Source organism: Spinacia oleracea, chromosome 4 (assembly GCF_020520425.1).
Source record: "Spinacia oleracea cultivar Varoflay chromosome 4, BTI_SOV_V1, whole genome shotgun sequence".
NCBI classification, from domain to species: domain Eukaryota; kingdom Viridiplantae; phylum Streptophyta; class Magnoliopsida; order Caryophyllales; family Amaranthaceae; genus Spinacia; species Spinacia oleracea.
Window position 1 is genome coordinate 3,470,153 of NC_079490.1, and position 18,241 is coordinate 3,488,393.

The 18,241-nt window shown below is 36.2% G+C and overlaps 2 protein-coding genes across 3 annotated transcripts; both read right to left on the minus strand.

The window, feature by feature from the left end:
- Positions 1 to 83: 83 nt before the first annotated feature.
- Positions 84 to 4,863, minus strand: LOC110783372 (prohibitin-1, mitochondrial). Its single transcript, XM_021987707.2, has 6 exons — positions 4,708 to 4,863; positions 3,535 to 3,732; positions 2,790 to 2,906; positions 1,837 to 2,007; positions 1,426 to 1,638; positions 84 to 716 (listed from the first exon to the last, which is right to left on the minus strand). The coding sequence occupies exons 2-6, from the start codon at positions 3,721 to 3,723 to the stop codon at positions 519 to 521; spliced, it is 888 nt and encodes a 295-aa protein (XP_021843399.2). The 5' UTR covers positions 3,724 to 3,732; positions 4,708 to 4,863; the 3' UTR covers positions 84 to 518.
- A 5,834-nt stretch (positions 4,864 to 10,697) lies between these two features.
- LOC110783373 (putative disease resistance protein RGA1) lies at positions 10,698 to 17,079 on the minus strand. 2 transcript variants are annotated; one of them, XM_056827746.1, is made up of 8 exons: positions 16,800 to 17,079; positions 16,636 to 16,719; positions 12,560 to 15,403; positions 12,334 to 12,452; positions 12,038 to 12,248; positions 11,618 to 11,855; positions 11,371 to 11,521; positions 10,698 to 11,279 (listed from the first exon to the last, which is right to left on the minus strand). In XM_056827746.1, exons 3-8 carry the CDS (start codon positions 15,291 to 15,293, stop codon positions 10,977 to 10,979), a joined length of 3,756 nt encoding a protein of 1,251 aa, XP_056683724.1. In that variant the 5' UTR covers positions 15,294 to 15,403; positions 16,636 to 16,719; positions 16,800 to 17,079; the 3' UTR covers positions 10,698 to 10,976. The 2 variants fall into 2 exon arrangements, with proteins under 2 accessions (XP_056683724.1, XP_056683723.1); XM_056827745.1 differs by lacking the exons at positions 16,636 to 16,719; positions 16,800 to 17,079 and having other exon boundaries at positions 12,560 to 16,628.
- Between the last annotated feature and the right edge of the window lie 1,162 nt (positions 17,080 to 18,241).

Genomic DNA, 18,241 nt, shown 5'->3' on the forward strand with positions numbered 1-18,241 from the left:
CTGTGTTCGATCTTGGAGAAAAGGAACAAGTACAGATTACTATGAAAACTGAATATCTTGTTAGCAAGTACAGAACAGTATAATTGTGATCAATAATTCCATAATTATTTTCTTCGTAAACAAATCCCTGTTCAATGTTGCAAAAAAAGCCAGGAAAAATTCTACCAATTCTATAACAAGCGATTTCTAATTCGCTCATCATCACCTTTAACATGAACAACATCCATTACATGACCAGCAAAATAAAAAAAAACCTCAATTTTCATCAAGAGTGGCTTCTTATTCCATAAATGAAGCAATTGAAGCAAGTCACTTAAATCCTGCTGCTAAACAAAAACCAGCTGAGAGTGCATATAGTCAAAGCATTGAAGCATTTGAGGCAGCAAAGTCACTTAAACAGTCAAAAGGTTTGATAAAACAATAACCAGCTGATAGTATAGTCATCAAAGCCCGACATTTACAGAAAGTTCCTCCAACTCTAAAACTTCTTTAGCTTTCCACTTTCAATTCCCGGTGTTTTACTTCTTTGCAATAGGTGCATCTGGTGTCATATCACCAAGATTGAGGAGAAGATCGTCCGAACTCAACATCACCTTGTTTGCTGAATTAGAGATTACATGGGCGATTTCCCTGGCTGCTTCGATTCTTCTCAGAGTAATAAAAGCCGGGTTGTTGGAAATTGCTTGACCAATAAGTTGAGCACTCTTGGCTTCTCCCTGTTAAACCAAATACAAGAGATGATACACAACATTACCAACAAAATAAATGCATTCGTTGAAATAATAGTTAAATGGATTGGTACTACTGAACAAGGTCTTCTGAGATCAACACGGAAAGAGCCTAGGGGCGAATCTTGGCCTGGATGGGCCCGCCCCCGGGTGAATTTCCGTAGTGTATTATTAGTTCTGCCCCCCCCCCCCCCCCCAAAAAAAAAGTATAAAATAATTGTATAAATTACATACTTCGTATATATTGCTTAATTCTTCTATTGGCCCCCTCGTAAAACGGCTCAAGAGCCACTAAAAGAGCCCATATATCATAAAAACATCCAGCTTTTATGCACATCAACACTTTGCTCTAAGCTTAGAGAAGAGAATGTGGGATGCAGCTAGATGGTCCACTAAGAATTTGTAATTTAAAAAAAAAATTAAAAAAAAATCAGCTCATAGAGTCCAGAGTTGCTGGTGGATAAAAGAAACTACAAAATTAAACAAGGGAAACACATTTGACATGATGTTAAATAGCATATTCCAGAATTTACAAGTAATCCCCCAGCACACCAACACAGTAAATTTTATACTTCGTACTTTGAACTCCCAGATTAATGCTTCAGGAATATTCCCATCAACCAAGTAAAGCAACACGGTGTAACATTTAGTTTTGGATAAACAAACTGGGATTTTGCAGACTATTTAGTTTTCTCACCTGAGCTCTGATGATAGCACTTTTCTTGTCTTGCTCAGCCTTTTCCACAATAAACTTGGCTCTTTCAGCATCTTGTGCAGCTACCTGTTTAGCCTCAATTGCAGCAGTGAACTCTCTACCAAAGTTAAGAGTGGTGATAGACACATCATCCAAAGCAATGTTGAAGTTTGAAGCTCTTTCTGTCAATACTTTTCGAATCTCCCTACTAACAGCCTGAAAGATAATAAAAGAATCACATAAATCTACTTAACTAGCTATAAATCTTCCTTACTGTTCTGTGATGTATTCATTGCAGTGTTTTGGAATCATTACTAATCAATGCTTACCTCCATATGCAATATCAAAATTCTCGAAGAAAGGACAGTGACATGTTTAGCAAGTCAAAAGCACGAATGGAAAATGATGAATTACCTCACGTTGAGTAAGAAGCTGACTTGCATTGTATTGGGCAACCACGGCTTTAAGGGTTTCATGGACAATGGATGGCAAGACTCTTTCACTGTAATTTTCACCAAGTGTACGGTAAATTGTTGGCAAGGTTTCTGGTAAAGGGCGAGTAAGAACTCGAAGGCCAATCTTGACCTGAAACACATAATTAAATAGTTCAGGTAACATACTATAAATGGAACGTTTATCTGTCAACATGAAACAGTTACTGCTAAAACAATCCTAGAAAAAATTATTATCCAACCAAAGAAAAACCATGCAGAACTTGACTCATGAAACTAATGAAATGTCAGACATATATTGACAATGTAAAACATTAGTTGTTTATGACACTTCGGCTTTGTGCATATCATGTGAAAATAATAGGTTGAAAGCACAAGTCACATGTTCCATCTGCTTATATGTTTCCACCAGAACAGTGAATGAGGTTCAAAAAATGATCACAAGAAAAGAACTTTCGCTGCAGCATTAAAAATATTCCTCAAGGCAAAGATTATCTCTTGCATGAATTTTTTCTTCTAATTTCTAGCTCCATCCATGCCCGTGAGTAGAGCTCACTCTGTAACAGATGTAGCTTATTGACAATTTGACATTACTAAACATGGGTGTCGGAAGCAACTTGGCTTACTCTTGGGACACAAGCAACCAAGAAGACCATTACCCTCTACACGTGTCATCACTGTACCCTACACCCATCCACTTCATATTTTTCAGGGCGGGCCTAGGAGGATAACGGGTCCATTTAGCAAGTACACATTAATAGGGATGACAAAGTGGACATCTATACCCAAAAAATGCATACATACATGCCCCCAATCGCATCGTTAAGAAATTTACAAATGGACTACAAGAATAAGATACTATCACAGATAGTTACATGCTCATACACAGGAATACTCACTTAAGAAACGACTTACCATTTGAAGATCACGACTTCCAGATGTACTTTCTACTAGATGAGGTCGTGCACGGACATCATAAATGATTGGTCTCTCGAGCCATGGAATCATGAGATGTGTTCCTTCAGGGTACACCTAATAAACAAAAAAAAAATCAGAAATCCTAACAGAAGTATAAACGGCATTTCAAAGCACTTCAATTCGAATTTCTTGGTTTGTAATAAGTCTCATGCTTTGTCTAAAATTAAAGTTAAACTCTGTGATATCTGAACAACAAATCTTAATTAGTTATCAAGCATTCAACAAAAAGGCGTCATAACACAAATCTAGACAAAACAACTTTTTCAAGAAAGCTCTTATAGTCTTATTAGACCATGTACCTAAAATGAAATTGCTTCCCATGTCATTCACAAAGATATTATCATATTCATATGCGTTCACCAAGCGATTTCAATTTGCAAGCTCACAAACACTTTTCTTTAAGAAGGAAGGATAAAAAATGGTTGAGCAGGCTAACTTTCTCACCACAAATATCATGCAAGACATAAAAGAAGGCAATATTTTTTAATAAGCATCTCAGCAGCTCAACTAGTTTCACAATTCACATAAATAAGAAACGTGTCATGAATCTCATGAAATATTAAACTGGCTACTCAGTTGCTTTTGTATACAATGGAAACTATAAATTTGCCAGAAATTGAATCTGAATCTGCAATACAACAACATACAAATGAAGCAATGTTGCTTCCGATAGAACATTTACCTTGTCCTTGATACCAGAGATGCGGTTGAAGACGATAGCTCGATGACCACCTTCAACATTGTACATACTATGACTGACTCCATAAGCGCCAAGGCCAAGAGCACCAAGAATTCCAACCTTAACCAAATTAGCAGCAGCGCCGCCGCCACCACCAGGCATCTTGGGAACCTTAACGTTTTGGAAATTCATTTTTCAACCCTGGAAATATTCACAATGCCATTCCCCAAAAATGATTAGAGATAAACACTGATAAAAGGTTTAAAATTACCCCCACAAACAGTTTTTGTTTTACCATATACACATTTTATTTGTTGCATCGCTAACAATCTATTTAAGCAATTGACCGGGAGGAATTACACAAACGAAGGCCATTTCGCAACTCAATACAAAAGCACAACCCCAACAAAGACTATTAAATATAACACCAATAGGTTGAAGCTAAAGCTGCAACGAGTAAAAGACCACGCAACTACAGTATATTCGAAAATAAAGAACATCAAACTTCTTAGTTGAATCAATAATGATTATTCTAAGCAATTTGTCCATGTAATTGACCCAGAACCACAAAACGCTGGTAGCAAAATACCCATATGAGGGCCATTTTTGCACCTCGACAGAAAAACACAAACCCACCAAAAATATACTCGTGTGAATCATATCAATAGACTCAAAATTGCAATCCTCAAGTAAATTCGTAGTTTGAGCTACAAAGATCCGCGCAAGCTGAAGTAACCTAAAATGGGGAGGGGCATTTCAACATCAAATTTCTTTATTGCATCAATATCGATTTTTCTAGCAATTCGCCTAAATTGTAGATCCAGAACACAAAACCCCAATATCAAATCACCCAGATGAGGGTACTTTCAAACCTCAATCGAAAAATAACACCAACCCAGAACAGAAATAGTCAAATGAGTATTCCATTCTTCAAAAAATTAGCAGTTATTCATACAAAAAGCGTCTATTATTCAAAAAAATTAGCAGCTAAACCCGTAAAACCCCAGGTAAATCAAGCTATTTCAGACCTTAAATCACAAGCATTCTCCACAGAAAATGATAAATCAAGCATAAATGCAAGCAATATTAGATTATTGACATCTAAATCGATTAATTGAGAGCATAAATCAGAAGAAATGCTGGAAATTAGAGAGAGAAAGGGATGAGAGAGATTACCTGATGGAGCCTGCGATTCAGTGAGAGAAAGAGAAATGAGAGAGGGATAGAAGTGGGCGAGTTGCCTGTAATCGAGGTTTAGGGTTTTAGAAGGGATAAAATTGAACTTTTCTTTTGCAACAAGACAACTATCAAGAAGTCAATAACCATTAGTACAATATTTTCTCAAATTTCATGTTAACCCCAATAATTAAATAAAATAAATAAAATAACTTACACAATAGTTTTTTCGTGTTTTGAGGTTGTAATTTTGTAGGATATTCAATTTATTGATAACTAGACACTATGTATACCATTCAGTTAAGTAACGACTTATTACAATAAGTAAAATAAAACACCGATTTGTATTTGAAGAAGGCTAAATGTAGTATTGGATTATTAAATATAAAAAAAAAATTAAACATAAACGTATGGTTGAATGATACTCCATAGTCCATATTATGTGAATATAAACGGAATGGAACTCCGTAATAAATAATAAAGAGTAAATAAATAATAATAATAATAATAATAATAATAATAATAATAAATAGTAATAGATAATAATAATAATTAGTAAATAATAAATACTACTCCAATAATAAATTATTATAAAGAATGAACAATAAATAATAAATAGTATGCGATAAATGTATTTTAATAATAATAAATGATATATTTTTTTTACTTTGAACAAAAAAATATGACAAAGTAGTTATAATTATCATTTGGGAATTTGAAAATAATAAATCTTTGATTGATAATTAGAAAAGAGTTCCTATTTTTTGTACTCCCTTCATCTCATATTTGTAGTCATATTTTCTAAATCGGTCGTCTCAAAGTGTTTCTAATTTCTGCCATTAAGTTTCTCACTTTCCATGTATTATATTAATTAAAATGCATTGAAAACACAACAAAACTCTCTCCGTGTGTTATATGCTCTTTTCCATGTACTTAATTAAAAAATGCATTCAAAACATAACAAAATCCCCCATGTATTTTTTTCATGTATTTATATGCCACTTGTTCATAAACCCCGTGTTTCTAGTCAAACAGAACTATAAAAATGGGACGGAGGGAGTGCTTGTTAAAATCATAAACCTTTTAGAAGCAAGAGATTCCCCTTTGGAACAGTGTAATGACCGTCATGCCCCTACAACTGTTCTTCAAAATTCCAGAATTCTCTTAGGTGTATGTTTTGACGGATTTACCCTTATGCATGTTGCAATTACGCCTTTACCCTCACTTTTCCTCTCTTTGCTCCAAAGTTTCTTTATTATAGCAATTACTTCGTAAAAAATAATAAGTTTTCTAACACATTTTTCTTCTTTACATTGAAACTAGCTTTTGAGCCCGTTCATAGAACGGGCAGTTGTATAGTGGTTGTTCAGATGCTTTTAAAGTTTTAATTAGCGAGTACTTGTGATTTTTGATAATGTATGAATTAAATAGAGGTGTAATTTGAAGGTTGGAAAAATATAAAAATTATATGTTGAATAAATATTGGATGTTAGAGGGGTGGAGTGGGAGAGACTAATGAGTATATTAGACTATTAATAACTTTATGTTAAATACGGAAAATAGAGTGGAAAAAACATTAGAAGTTGTAAATCATAGAAACAATAAAGAAAAAATGAAATAAAACAAAACAAAATGATGGATTTTGAAAGGAGAGACGCCACATGGCTTCTAATAATGAGATGTCAAATGGCTTCTAATAATATATGGTGTTCCTTTTTAAATACGGAAATTTCATGAAATACCCTCGAGTTTTGTCATAATTCACCAAACGCCCATCAAGTTTCAATAATTCATAAAATACTCCTATTTCAATACTTTATACCCTAACTACCCCTATTTCAATACTGAATACACCAAATACTTTAAATGACGTCATCGACCCTATAATAAACCACTTAACATCTAATTAACTCACTAATCCATAATTAACCCCTTAATTAACTCCTTAATCAACCCACCCATTAACCCACTAACCCACCCATTTCTTTTTCTCTCTCCCACGTTTCCTCTTCCACTCCCTCGATTCCTCTTCCAGTTTAGGCTGCCCATTTCTTCTTCCCACCTTCACCGTCCAAAAGGGACTTCCATTTGCACCTGCAATTCTACAAAGCTTTTGGGGCAAATTTTGTATCATCCAGTTCCTAATCCATGTACCTTGAAACCTGTGATAATACGAGTTGAAGAAAGCTCCATGAAACATGTTGTTGTTGATGCAATTGGATTTAATTAAATATCACACTTAATTGAATAGCAATCATGTCTCAAAGCCAATTTCTATCAACTCCGAACTCATCAACCAGAACAAAATTGATGAGCATGATTCCATTTGGAACACAAAAACTAAGTACGAACATCATCCTTTACCTACCGATCCACGAAATGCAATGTATCCAACAAAGTTCTATAAGCCTTTTCCCCCATCGATACATCCGTCTTCCTAAACTCCTCGAGAAGCTCTAATGCATCAACACCCTGTCCATCCCTACACATCTCCTCCAACAAGGTCGTGTATGCTAAAAAATCCGGTTTCAACGCATTCCCCAACATATCGCGCAAAACCTCAACCCTTAACTTTCGAATTGTGCAATTGATTTGAAGTCGGGAAGTAGGTTTTGATGAACTGAGAAAATAATGAAATGGGTTGGATTTTGATTCAAAAAAGATTGAGGATTTGGGGTTAATTTGACTGTTGGGCTGTTGAGGAGCAAGCGCCGGAAACATTGGTGGTGGTGGTTAATTGGGGAACTGGGAAGAGGGTGGAAGGGGCAGCCATGGAGAAAAGGCCAAGGAAGAAGAAAGGGGAAGCGAGAAAGAAAAAGGGAGAAATGGGTTAATGGGTGGGTTAATTAGGGGTTAATTGGTTAAATTGGGGTTGATAACGTCACTAGGGTAGTTGGGGTATTAAGTATTGAGATAGGGGTATTTTATGAATTATTGAAACTTGATGGGCGTTTGGTGAATTATGACAAAACTCGGGGTTATTTCATGAAATATCCGTTTTAAATACTAATAACCATAAGTTATTAGAAGCCATGTGACATCTCATTATTAGAAGCCATGTGACATCTCTCCTTTCATCCATCATTTTGTTTTGTTTTATTTTTCAATTTTTCTTTTTTCTATGTTTTACAACTTCTAATGTCTCTTCCACTCTATTTTCCTTATTCAACATCAAGTTATTAATAGTCTACTATACTTATTAGTCTCTTCCACTCCACCACTTTAACATCTAATATTTATTCATCCTAATTTTTATATTTTTCCAACCTTTAAATTACACCTCTATTTAATTCATACGTTACCAAAAATCACAAGTACTCACTAATTAAAACTTCAAAAGATATCTGAACAACCAATATACAACCGTCAGTTCTTTGAACGGGCTCAAAAGCTAGTTTTATTTAAATCAGATGGTAAGAACACTACAAGAAATTGTATTATTAACGACGGGAAATCCCGTCGCGAAAGGCCAATAATCATTTATTAACGACGGGATTTTCTGTCGCGAACCCGTCATAAAAGGGGGCCGTCGTTAATAGAAAATCCCGTCGTAAATCCATCGTAAACCCGTCGTAAAAGACATTTGCGACGGTTATTCCCGTCATTGTTTGGTTGTTAGCCCCGTCGCAAAAGCCTTTTGCGACGGGATTTTTAACCCGTCGTAATTAGGTTGTCGTTAAAGATACAAATTCTTGTAGTGGAATACTCCAACGACTTTAACCAGTTAAGGCGTGGTTCTCTTCTCTTGTGTTTATTCAGTTGCCATTATTATAATTTTAATAATTAAAAGTTAATTTTTACTAATTGAAATATAGATTATTGATTAGGACGAGAATACATTTCCCTTCTCGAAAAAAGGCAAAATAAAATTGTCTTTGGTTATTCAATACTAAAAAAACATGAATTTACTACACATTACTCTTTTCGTTTCGGCATAACTAAAGGGAAATTTGACTCAAGTACAAATATCAATCTTCTTTCCCTCTAAACTTGCATCATTGTTGCATGTATGCTTTCTACCAGGTTGCTGAATTGATCCATTTTTGTATCAATTTTTCGTAACTTTTTGTATTAATCCTTGTGTAATAAAACTCCAAAAACATATCAATAAGTAAGCTTGAACCTTTTTATTTTCGGTTTTTTCATGAAATGCCCCTGAGGTTTGCAATAATGCACCAAATACCCCTGCGCGTTTCAAAATTCATAGAATACCCCTATTTTTTCAAACCTGTTCACCAAATACCCCTATTTTGACTTTCCGTTAGTCCTCCGTTAAGTCATGTTTATAATTCACCAAATACACCTATTTATAAACTTTTTGCATAGTATACACCTATTTATAAAGTTTTTTGCACCAAATGCCCAAACAACTTATACCATTAATAATTGAATTTAAAGCCCAAAATTGAAGAACAATACATCTGAAAATTGAAGAACAAAACCCATAATATTGAAGAAGAGAATATTAATTTTGAGAGTTTAATTCCTAAAATCGAAAATCTAAACTACAAATTCGAATTCTAGTGTCTATAATCTCTCTCTAATATACCTAAATTCTGCTGTTTTTCGCCCCTTGTTGCTGCCACTGCTATTCTATGCTCACGAAGAACTCAGCTCCAAAATCTAAAATAGGAAAACCAACGAAAATACAAAAACAAATGTTGCTCCAAAATCTCCTCTAATTTCATATGCTCCCTCGAACCAAAAAGAAGAACATAAATGCTGAAGAACGAATTCGAGAACGAAAATCTGCACACACAAAAAAAAAAAAAAAACGAAAATCTAGTTCTGTATTCTCTCTTAATTGCTGCGCTACCCTATATGCTCTCTACTCTATCTATTTTTGTTCTCCGTCCTTCGAATCCAACCCCCAAATTCGCAAAAAAATCAGCCCAGAAAATAGGGGCAACATGAAGTCTGAATTCAGCATCTTCAATTTCAACAGAAATATGAATTCATGTCCTGCTGGCTTCAGCATCGGCATCTTCAATTTCATCTTCAATTTATTACTCAGTACCGCCGCCGCAGTATCATCATCACCATTCATCATCGTATTAAACCTCCCCTTCTTCATCAAACTTCAATTCACGATTTCAATTCACTCGAAAATTTGGCTTCGATTATTTGGGGATTTGAGTTAGCAATTGATGTTTGATGAAGATGGTTTGAAGAAGGAAAAATTGTGGTTGGTTCACCATTTAGGAAAAAGAGATGTGAGATTGAGAGGAGAGAGGACGGTGAGGGGAGAGAAGGGATTTAGAGTTAATTAAGGTTCATTAGGTGTTAATTAGGATTAATTTAGGCATTAATTCACCTCAAATTACCCAGAAATACAAGCTGCTTCTTCCGGTAATTTGGTGGTGCAGGTGGTGGAAAGTTTGGCGAATCCACCATTTTCGCCGACGAAGGTTGAAGGTTGGCGGCGAGAGGAGATGACGTCCGGCGAATCCATTTTATCGGAGAAATTCATTGAGAGGAGAGGACTAAGCGCGGTAGCAGCGGAGGAATGAGAAGACGGTGGCGAGAGAAGAGAAACGATGAAGAAGAAGAAGAGGGGCGAGTATTTAAGAAGGGTCAAAAACAACAGAGGAGATGAAAGGAGAGAGAAGTAATTAGATTTTTTTTTTAAAGTTGAAATGTAGAATATTGGGTGAATAAGGGCATAAACGTAAATTAACGCTAACGGAGTACTAACGGCCGTTAAATCCAAGGGTATTTGGTGCACTTTAAGTTTAAATAGGGGTATTCTATGAATTTTGAAACGCGCAGGGGTATTTGGTACATTATTGCAAACCTCAGGGGCATTTCATGAAAAAACCGTTTTATTTTATATTTTTTCAATTTCCTATACAATATATATATAGTTTCAAAAGAAAATTTACATATTGCAAATGAGGAAATTCAAGTTTTGCTATATAATTTAGTCTAGTAATAGTGTGTTTATGTTACAAAATCTCTAATTCCCAATTTTAATATGTGACACATCAATATTTACAACACAAATAATTTGTCGCAAGTTATGACATTTATCACTTTGCTACACAAAATGACCAAGAAATTATATCAATCAAACCCCTATACAGTATACACCAATTGAAATCTAGGAAATTACATGATCTAGGGTGCAACTCTGTTACATAAACACCATTTACTGAATTACTCCTGTTCGGCAAATGATAAATCCAAGGAAAAAAAAATCACTTTTTCCAAGAAAATTAGTTTTGAAAAATGTGGATTTCCATGGAAGACGTAAATTTTCCTTGGATTTATCACCTCCACTCCGGCTCTGATTCATCATATGATACTTGACTATTAGTTGTGCTCCACTCCGGAAGCATATCGGGTAGACTTTGGCTATCTGTATAAAATGCAGGCTGCAAAGGTGCTTCAAAGGTGACCGAATTCGTACTCAACATAACATGAACCTCAGACATAGTTGGCCTGTCTGCAGGGCTTTCTTGGACACACAACAAACCGATATGGATGTATCGCAGTATCTCGGTACTAGAGCCGGCTAGTAACACAGGATCTACCAGATTCCGAGCTGTGCCTTCATTCCAGTTTCTCCAAGCCTATACACAAATGTCATCCAAGAATGAGGTCAAGTTTGTCGATTTAATGCAACGTAAATTTAGAATTAACCAATCAGATAATCAAACTTACAAAGGCCGTGAGGTTTTCTTTTTTTCCCCTGTAATAAAATGAAGTAATCCTCTGCCCGCTTACTATCTCTAGGACTAGTACACCAAAGCTGTATACGTCTAACTTTACTGATACTTGACTTTGCTCAGCGTACTCAGGTGCCATATATCCACTGAATAACAAAAATCATTTCTCAAAATAGGAAAACAAAAGCATACAGAGTATTAGACATTATGTAATTAACTAAATATAAAGTTCCGATGCTTACAAGGTTCCAGCGATTGTGCTAGTCTCTGTTTGAGTTTGATCTATGTTAAATAGCCATGCCATACCAAAATCTGCAATCTTGGGACAAAAATCTTCATCAAGTAGAACACTTCCTGCTTTTAGGTTGCGATGTATGATCATTAGTCTGGAACCTTCATGGAGGTATAGAATCCCTCTAGCTATGCCATTGATAATCTTATAACGAGTTTCCCATTGCATAGACTGACGACTCAATGGATCTGCATTTTATTACCAAAATAGTATGATGGACACTGGATACATGTATCATGAAATGAAACTAGTCCCTAGAGTCGTAAACAAATCTAATATACATCACAATCATTTGAAAATCACCCGGATTGGATTGTTATACATCCCGGTAGTATGTGTGAAATCTTAAATTGTAGTAGTAATTTCATACCAAATATAAAGTTGTCAAGGCTTCTGTTGGCAACAAACTCAAGGATAAGAATCCTTTCTTCTCCATGCAAGCAAAATCCCAGAAGTTTCACCAAATTCTTGTGCCGGACCTTGGCTAATATCAAAATTTCATTTTTGAACTCTGCATCTCCTTGGCGCGAGTTCCTATAAAGCCTCTTAACTGCTATCTCTTGCCCATCAGGAAGTATACCCTACAAAGAACAAATAAGCTGGTTAATCATTTGAAGTAATACACTAATACGTAGTACACCAGTACTATATTAACTGAATTAGTACCTTATAAACCGGGCCGAATCCGCCTTCTCCGATCTTATTATCATCAGAAAAGTTATGTGTTGCAATTTCTATAGTTTCAAGGTCAAATTGCAAGGATTGGAGGGCCTCAACTTCGTCTTCTGCACTTATACCATGAACAAAGTTATACTTGTAGATAGTTAGGAGCTACTAGGTATATATAAAAATATGTAACCTTTTACACACACAAAAAAAAAAAAGATCTTACTGGTAAAAGAATGATTCAGATTTCTGATTTCCTGTAGTTGGGAGTTTGATTCTTCCAGTTTCGGACACAGAGGAAAATTTCTCAAATTATCACAAAATGTAATTAACAGATGAGAAAGGTGATGGAACGAATACGAATGTGATTGAAACCCTGCTACTTCTCGTGTCTCACCCATATCTGATTCTGATTTCCACCATCCTTCCAACTTTGGCATACTCCAAAGCTCAAGCTTTTCAAGGGATGGAAAGAAAACCAAGTCAACATCTGCTCCTCCATGATTTGACCCTCCTGATGTTGATGCAACCCCTTCTGCGCTGATAGTACTATTCTCCATACACACCACTTCATTCAAATATCGTAATGTAAGGAATTTCAAATGACGCAGTTGACTCATCAATGGAAGATGCTCCAACCTTGTACATCCATATAGTGTTATGCTAACAAGATTTGGGAGACAAGTATGGAGATTCATTGATGACCTCCCCCAGCTTGGGAATCCAATTCCTGGATAATCCCTCAACTCCAGCATTCGGAGATTAGGATGGGGTTGCAGCCCTTGCAGCACTACATCTGCATTTTTTCCTTGCAGCAATGCATCTGCATCAGTCCCCTCACTCTCATGATTCCAAACATACCGAATTTCCCGCAAATGTTGACTTTTTAATAGAAACCCCCTTTCCCTAGCATCAACTGCGTCTTTTTTGACATAAATTACCATATAGTGGCTATGATTGCTGAAATTTTTCAAATCTCCCAGCTCACCAACACCGTTTGACCCCCGATTCCAGCTATTTCTTGTTCTGCTCACTACAAACCCTGTCAGTTTATGCAGAGATGTCATGCTATTCATCCCCCGAGGCATATGCGACAAACTCTTACAGCCTTGTATATCTAGGTGCCTTAGATTAACTAATTTCCTCAAATCGCTTGGCAAAGTTTTTAGACCACGACACTCACGTAACTTCAATATTTGCAAGTTGTAAAGCTTGGTAATGGAGGTAGGCAACTTAGAGAGACGGTAATTATCTGATAGGTCAAGATATCTTAGATGCAACAAGTTACCTATCTCACTCGGCAACATTTCCAAACCAGAGTTATTCAAGCTTAAGACCCTTAAATATTCCACTTTTGATAACAAATTTGTTGAATTAGAAGAAAGCGCATCTATTCTAAAAATTGAACGCATCCTTTTCATATTGGTGAAATGACGATAAATATCTTCAACGGCATCTCTATCAATAAATATATGGCGAGTTTTCTCGCTAAACCCCCTTATATTATACTTGGACGACACGATTTCTGTTCCTGCTACTTCACTAGCAAGGTCATGAATCAAGTCATGCATCTTGCATGATAGAATTTCATCAGTACCCTCGGCCCGTTCTACATCTTGGAAGAAACACCTTTGGAGTAATTGTTTGAAATATTCCTCACCTGCATTTTCGAAACTCTCTTCATTTGATGAGATGATGAAGCCTTGTGCCATCCAGAGACTGATCAAATCCTCCTTGATAATCTTGTAATCCTTGGGGAATACAGAACAATACTTAAAGCAACTCTTCAAATGGAACGGAAGATAATAATAACTAATCTTCAAAACAGGTAAAATACCATTGATCTCATCTTGTGGTATATTTGCCAAGTCAGTGTTTTTCAAATATTGCCACCTACTTTCACCCTGACCTCGAAGAAGACTTCCAACCACCCTTATAGCAAGTGGAACATTTGCACACTTTCTCACAATATCTTTTCCAATTTTAACCAAGTGCTCTTGCATTTGATGTTGTCCTGGTTCAAGTGTCATCCTCTCAAACAAATCCCAAGACTCTTTATTAGAGAGTCCTTCCAATTTATGAATATGATAGCTTCCAACAACTTTCGCCACCCCACTTGAGCGAGTAGTCACCAGAATTCTGCTACCGTTTCTACCTCCAATCAATAGTTTTCTCAACTCATGCCATTTAATGGGATCTTCAGTCCATACATCATCCAAAACAAGGAGGTATATCTTCCCATCCAGTTCGTCCCGAAGTTTCATCTGAAGCTGGTCCATACTCATACTCAGGCCATCGTGCTTTCTTCTAGGGTTTACGGCTGCAAGGATTTCAGCAACAAGATCTTTGACATTGAAACTATCAGAGACACAAACCCACATTTTCAGAGAGAATTTACTACCTATCTTCTCATCATTATAAACAAGTCGGGCTAGAGTTGTTTTTCCCAGCCCCCCAATCCCCACTATGCTGACAACAGAAATATCCTTCTCCTCAGAAGAAGTGTTTAGTACCATATCTATCACTTTCCGCTTGTCATTATCCCTCCCAATGATCATATCTTCCTCGCAAACAAAGGAATGAGTTTCCCTTGCTTTGATTCTCAGCTGTTTCGCAGCCAGACTAATGGGGTGTCTGGAGCCAAAGTCATAGCGATGATCTTTCACAATATCATTCAACATCTCCCTAATGTTCTCCATCTCACGAGACCAAGTGAAAGCAGAACGAAGCTTATTAGAGGAAGAGAAGAAAAGGCATACCTCATTAAACAGCTTGTTATTAAAGCGCATTATGAGGGTTTTGCGTTGAGCAAGAGTGGCAATCTTGTCGAACAAGTCATCAGCTATATAAAGAGCTTCCTTAAGCCTCTGAAGCCTATCCAGTTCAACATGGCTACGACGATATTGATGCAACTGCTCTTGATCTTCAGCATCAAGGAGCACAGCCTCAATAGTGGACATGGTGGCCTTGAGTTTGTCAAGCTGTGAGTACTCCACACCCAACAAAGATTGAATCTGTGTCCAAATGGGAGAACCCAACAATTCGAGGACAGTTTGTACTAGTGAAAGGCCTGCAGACACATCCATCTCTCTCTCTTTTGTTATGAATTAGTATTGCTTATTTTGAGGAATGCAAAGGAAATAATGAGGTGAGTGTTAAAATTCCTTAACTCTGTCATAAATAAAGGCATATACTTGTACTGTGTTTGGGCTGGAAGAACGTCTTACAATTCGAGGAAAGAGTGAGGAAAGAGTGAGAAAGCAAAGAAATTGTCTTGTCCTATGTATGCACAACAGTACAAGTGATTTTCAAGGTTAGTTGGTAGACCCACAAGTAAATAACATATGACAAACTTGCTTAAGCCACATTTTTCTTCGTTTACTTGAGTTGACTTGACATATTGCAACTTGTCTACTTGCTGCATCAACTTCTCTGCAAGGGCTCATTTTCTTCCACCCATCTCATCTCAGGCCCAACTTGACAGCAACGTTGATTTTCCTCAACTTTTGTGGAGGATAATTGATAATTCGATACCCTCTGTCCCTATTTGTTTTCCCCATATTTTATTTTGGTCCATCCTTTAAAAAATGTCCGGTTTCTAATTTCCTTATATAGTAACATGTCCCCACCATTTATCCCACTTGTATACACTCAAAAAGTCAAAAAGACATAGATACCCCCAAATTCCTTGTAAATTTTCGGTTCAACCCTTAATAAAGCACACATTGTCTACGAGCCACGAGGCAAGGGACGGAGGGCGTACGCAACCTTTCAAGTAATACAGAGTTAGGTCCAAGTTTAGGATCAGGTCAAGCAAAACAACTGTATAACCATACTCAACACAGCCCCACCGGAGTCAAGTCGAAACAACCAAGTCTTTGAAAGAGAAGACATGACCTTATGTTCGGACCCAACGCACAAAATCAATAGAGTAGAAATGTACAATTCATTTCCATTGCTATGTATTGGAAAATTTGTCAAGTACGACATAGGTTGTTTAGAACTTTATCAATTACTACTAACTACTCCGTACTCTTCACTGATAAGTTGTCAATTACTAACTAATTACTACATAGGTTTTGTTAAAAATTGTCAATTATTAGCTATTTTTCTAACAATGGAGGTCAATTACTAATTCGTTGTCAATTAATACGTTTTCCGCCCAATTAGTCGACTAATCACATCATAATCACCCTAATTAAGTAATTATACTTTAATAAACCCAGAATTACAACTATCAAAACCAAAATTACAACTATCAAAACCAAAATTACAACTATCAAAACCAAAATTACAATATACCTTGAGTAGAAGAATCAGATCGAAACGGATAGCTGATCAAAATCTATTAACGGACGCTCAACAGATCTCTCGTTGATTTCAAGCCTTGCATTGCAAAAATCATCAAAAGTGAAATTTAATTTTGCAGAAATTTAAAAGAAAATTAAAATAGAAGAGGAACATACAGAAAGCGTCGAGAGGAGATTGGTCAAGCTTGCGCTTAACCCTAACGACGATAGACTTGTTATCGCCATTGTTGTCGCTTGATAAGCTTGAAATTGAAGAACTTCTCGCGACTTCACTATTCATATTTCGCTCCATTTTTTGTTTTTTTGGTTCTCTTCAAGTTTGTGTTCAAAGTGGATTAATGTTGCATGGGTTAAGTAAAAAAAAAGTTGGAAATGGTTCCCGGGTTATTGTCGTGTTACTCCGTACTCCGTAATGAGCAATACCCGGGTGACCGGGATAGGCTCATAGGCACGTAAGTGGAGCGGCTTTAATGGCAGACCCGACCCGACCCGACCCGCCCCGCATCCGCTCCAAGTAGGTGGGGATGGGGGAGGTTTGACGAGTGATGAGTGGGACTGTGGGAATGCATATAAAAATTGTACCCATTATTAGTGATGGGGCGTTGCGGATTTTGTGTTAGGCCTGCCCACTTTATGTCCGTCAACTCGATCTGAGGATTCTTTTCTACGTGAATTAAAACTTTTAAAGAAAATCTACAATTAAACATTTTTATTAATGTGTTTTTTTCCCATTATACTTCGTATATGTTAGTTTTAGTTATAAGGTATTTTTTAAAAGTTAATTCATTATATATGTTGTCAGGTGTTTGCTAAATAAGAAAAAAATAGCAGTATTGGCACGGGTATGGGTGGGCTGGGATGAAATCGGGATGGATAACCAAGCGGGTGGTAAGGCGGAGATGGATTTTAATTTGTACCCGTTGGGGAAGAGATGGGGATAAATTTTGTATCCGCCATGGAGGATGGGGCTGAGATGGGATGAAAATTTTAGGTGGGATGGTGATGGAAAGACCTACATCCTGCTCCGCCCCATTGACATCCCTAATATGAACAGACCAGATCAAATATTTACAATAAATAATTAATACATGCAATACTTGTATCATTATTATAAGATAATAAACCCATCTTCATTAATCTTTGTATCGGTCAACATGTAATTCTTATAAAAAATGGAGGGATTATATTATTCCTTTTTCTCCCATAAAAAATTGTAATCCACTGCTATTTCGTTCATATTTTTGGATAAATGATAGGTCTGGTCGATACTCGAGTAGTAGAAAAATAGATCATTTTTTTATTGGAGAGATATCAGGTTTTTCATTAAGTTAAGTCAATTTCCGCAAAAATCAAAATGTTTTAAAGGTCTTGCGCGCACAAGGTGTACAATAAATTTGTTGTACACCAAGATAACTTTTATGCAGTTTTTCATAACTTTAACCTATTTTTCTGTAACTTTTATATTATAAAATAAAAAAGTTGATAGATAAACATTTTAAAGGGTTAAATGATTAATTTATACATTATTAATGATTTTGAAGAAATAATATTTATTCAAATGAAAAAATTTATCATTAAAAAATAGATAACTTTTACAT

Bases quoted from the DNA above. Each gene is read 5' to 3' on its own strand.
- LOC110783373 (XM_056827745.1), bottom strand. From the start codon at position 15,419: ATGGATGTGTCTGCAGGCCTTTCACTAGTACAAACTGTCCTCGAATTG. The intron at 11,856-12,037 runs GTATGAAATTAC...AATAAAATGCAG, and splicing joins CCTTGACAACTTTATATTTG to ATCCATTGAGTCGTCAGTCT. The intron at 11,522-11,617 runs GTAAGCATCGGA...TTTGTTATTCAG, and splicing joins AGCACAATCGCTGGAACCTT to TGGATATATGGCACCTGAGT.
- LOC110783372 (XM_021987707.2), bottom strand. From the start codon at position 3,723: ATGAATTTCCAAAACGTTAAGGTTCCCAAGATGCCTGGTGGTGGCGGC. The intron at 2,008-2,789 runs GTAAGTCGTTTC...TATGTGTTTCAG, and splicing joins GAAGTCGTGATCTTCAAATG to GTCAAGATTGGCCTTCGAGT. The intron at 717-1,425 runs GTGAGAAAACTA...TTGGTTTAACAG, and splicing joins GTGCTATCATCAGAGCTCAG to GGAGAAGCCAAGAGTGCTCA.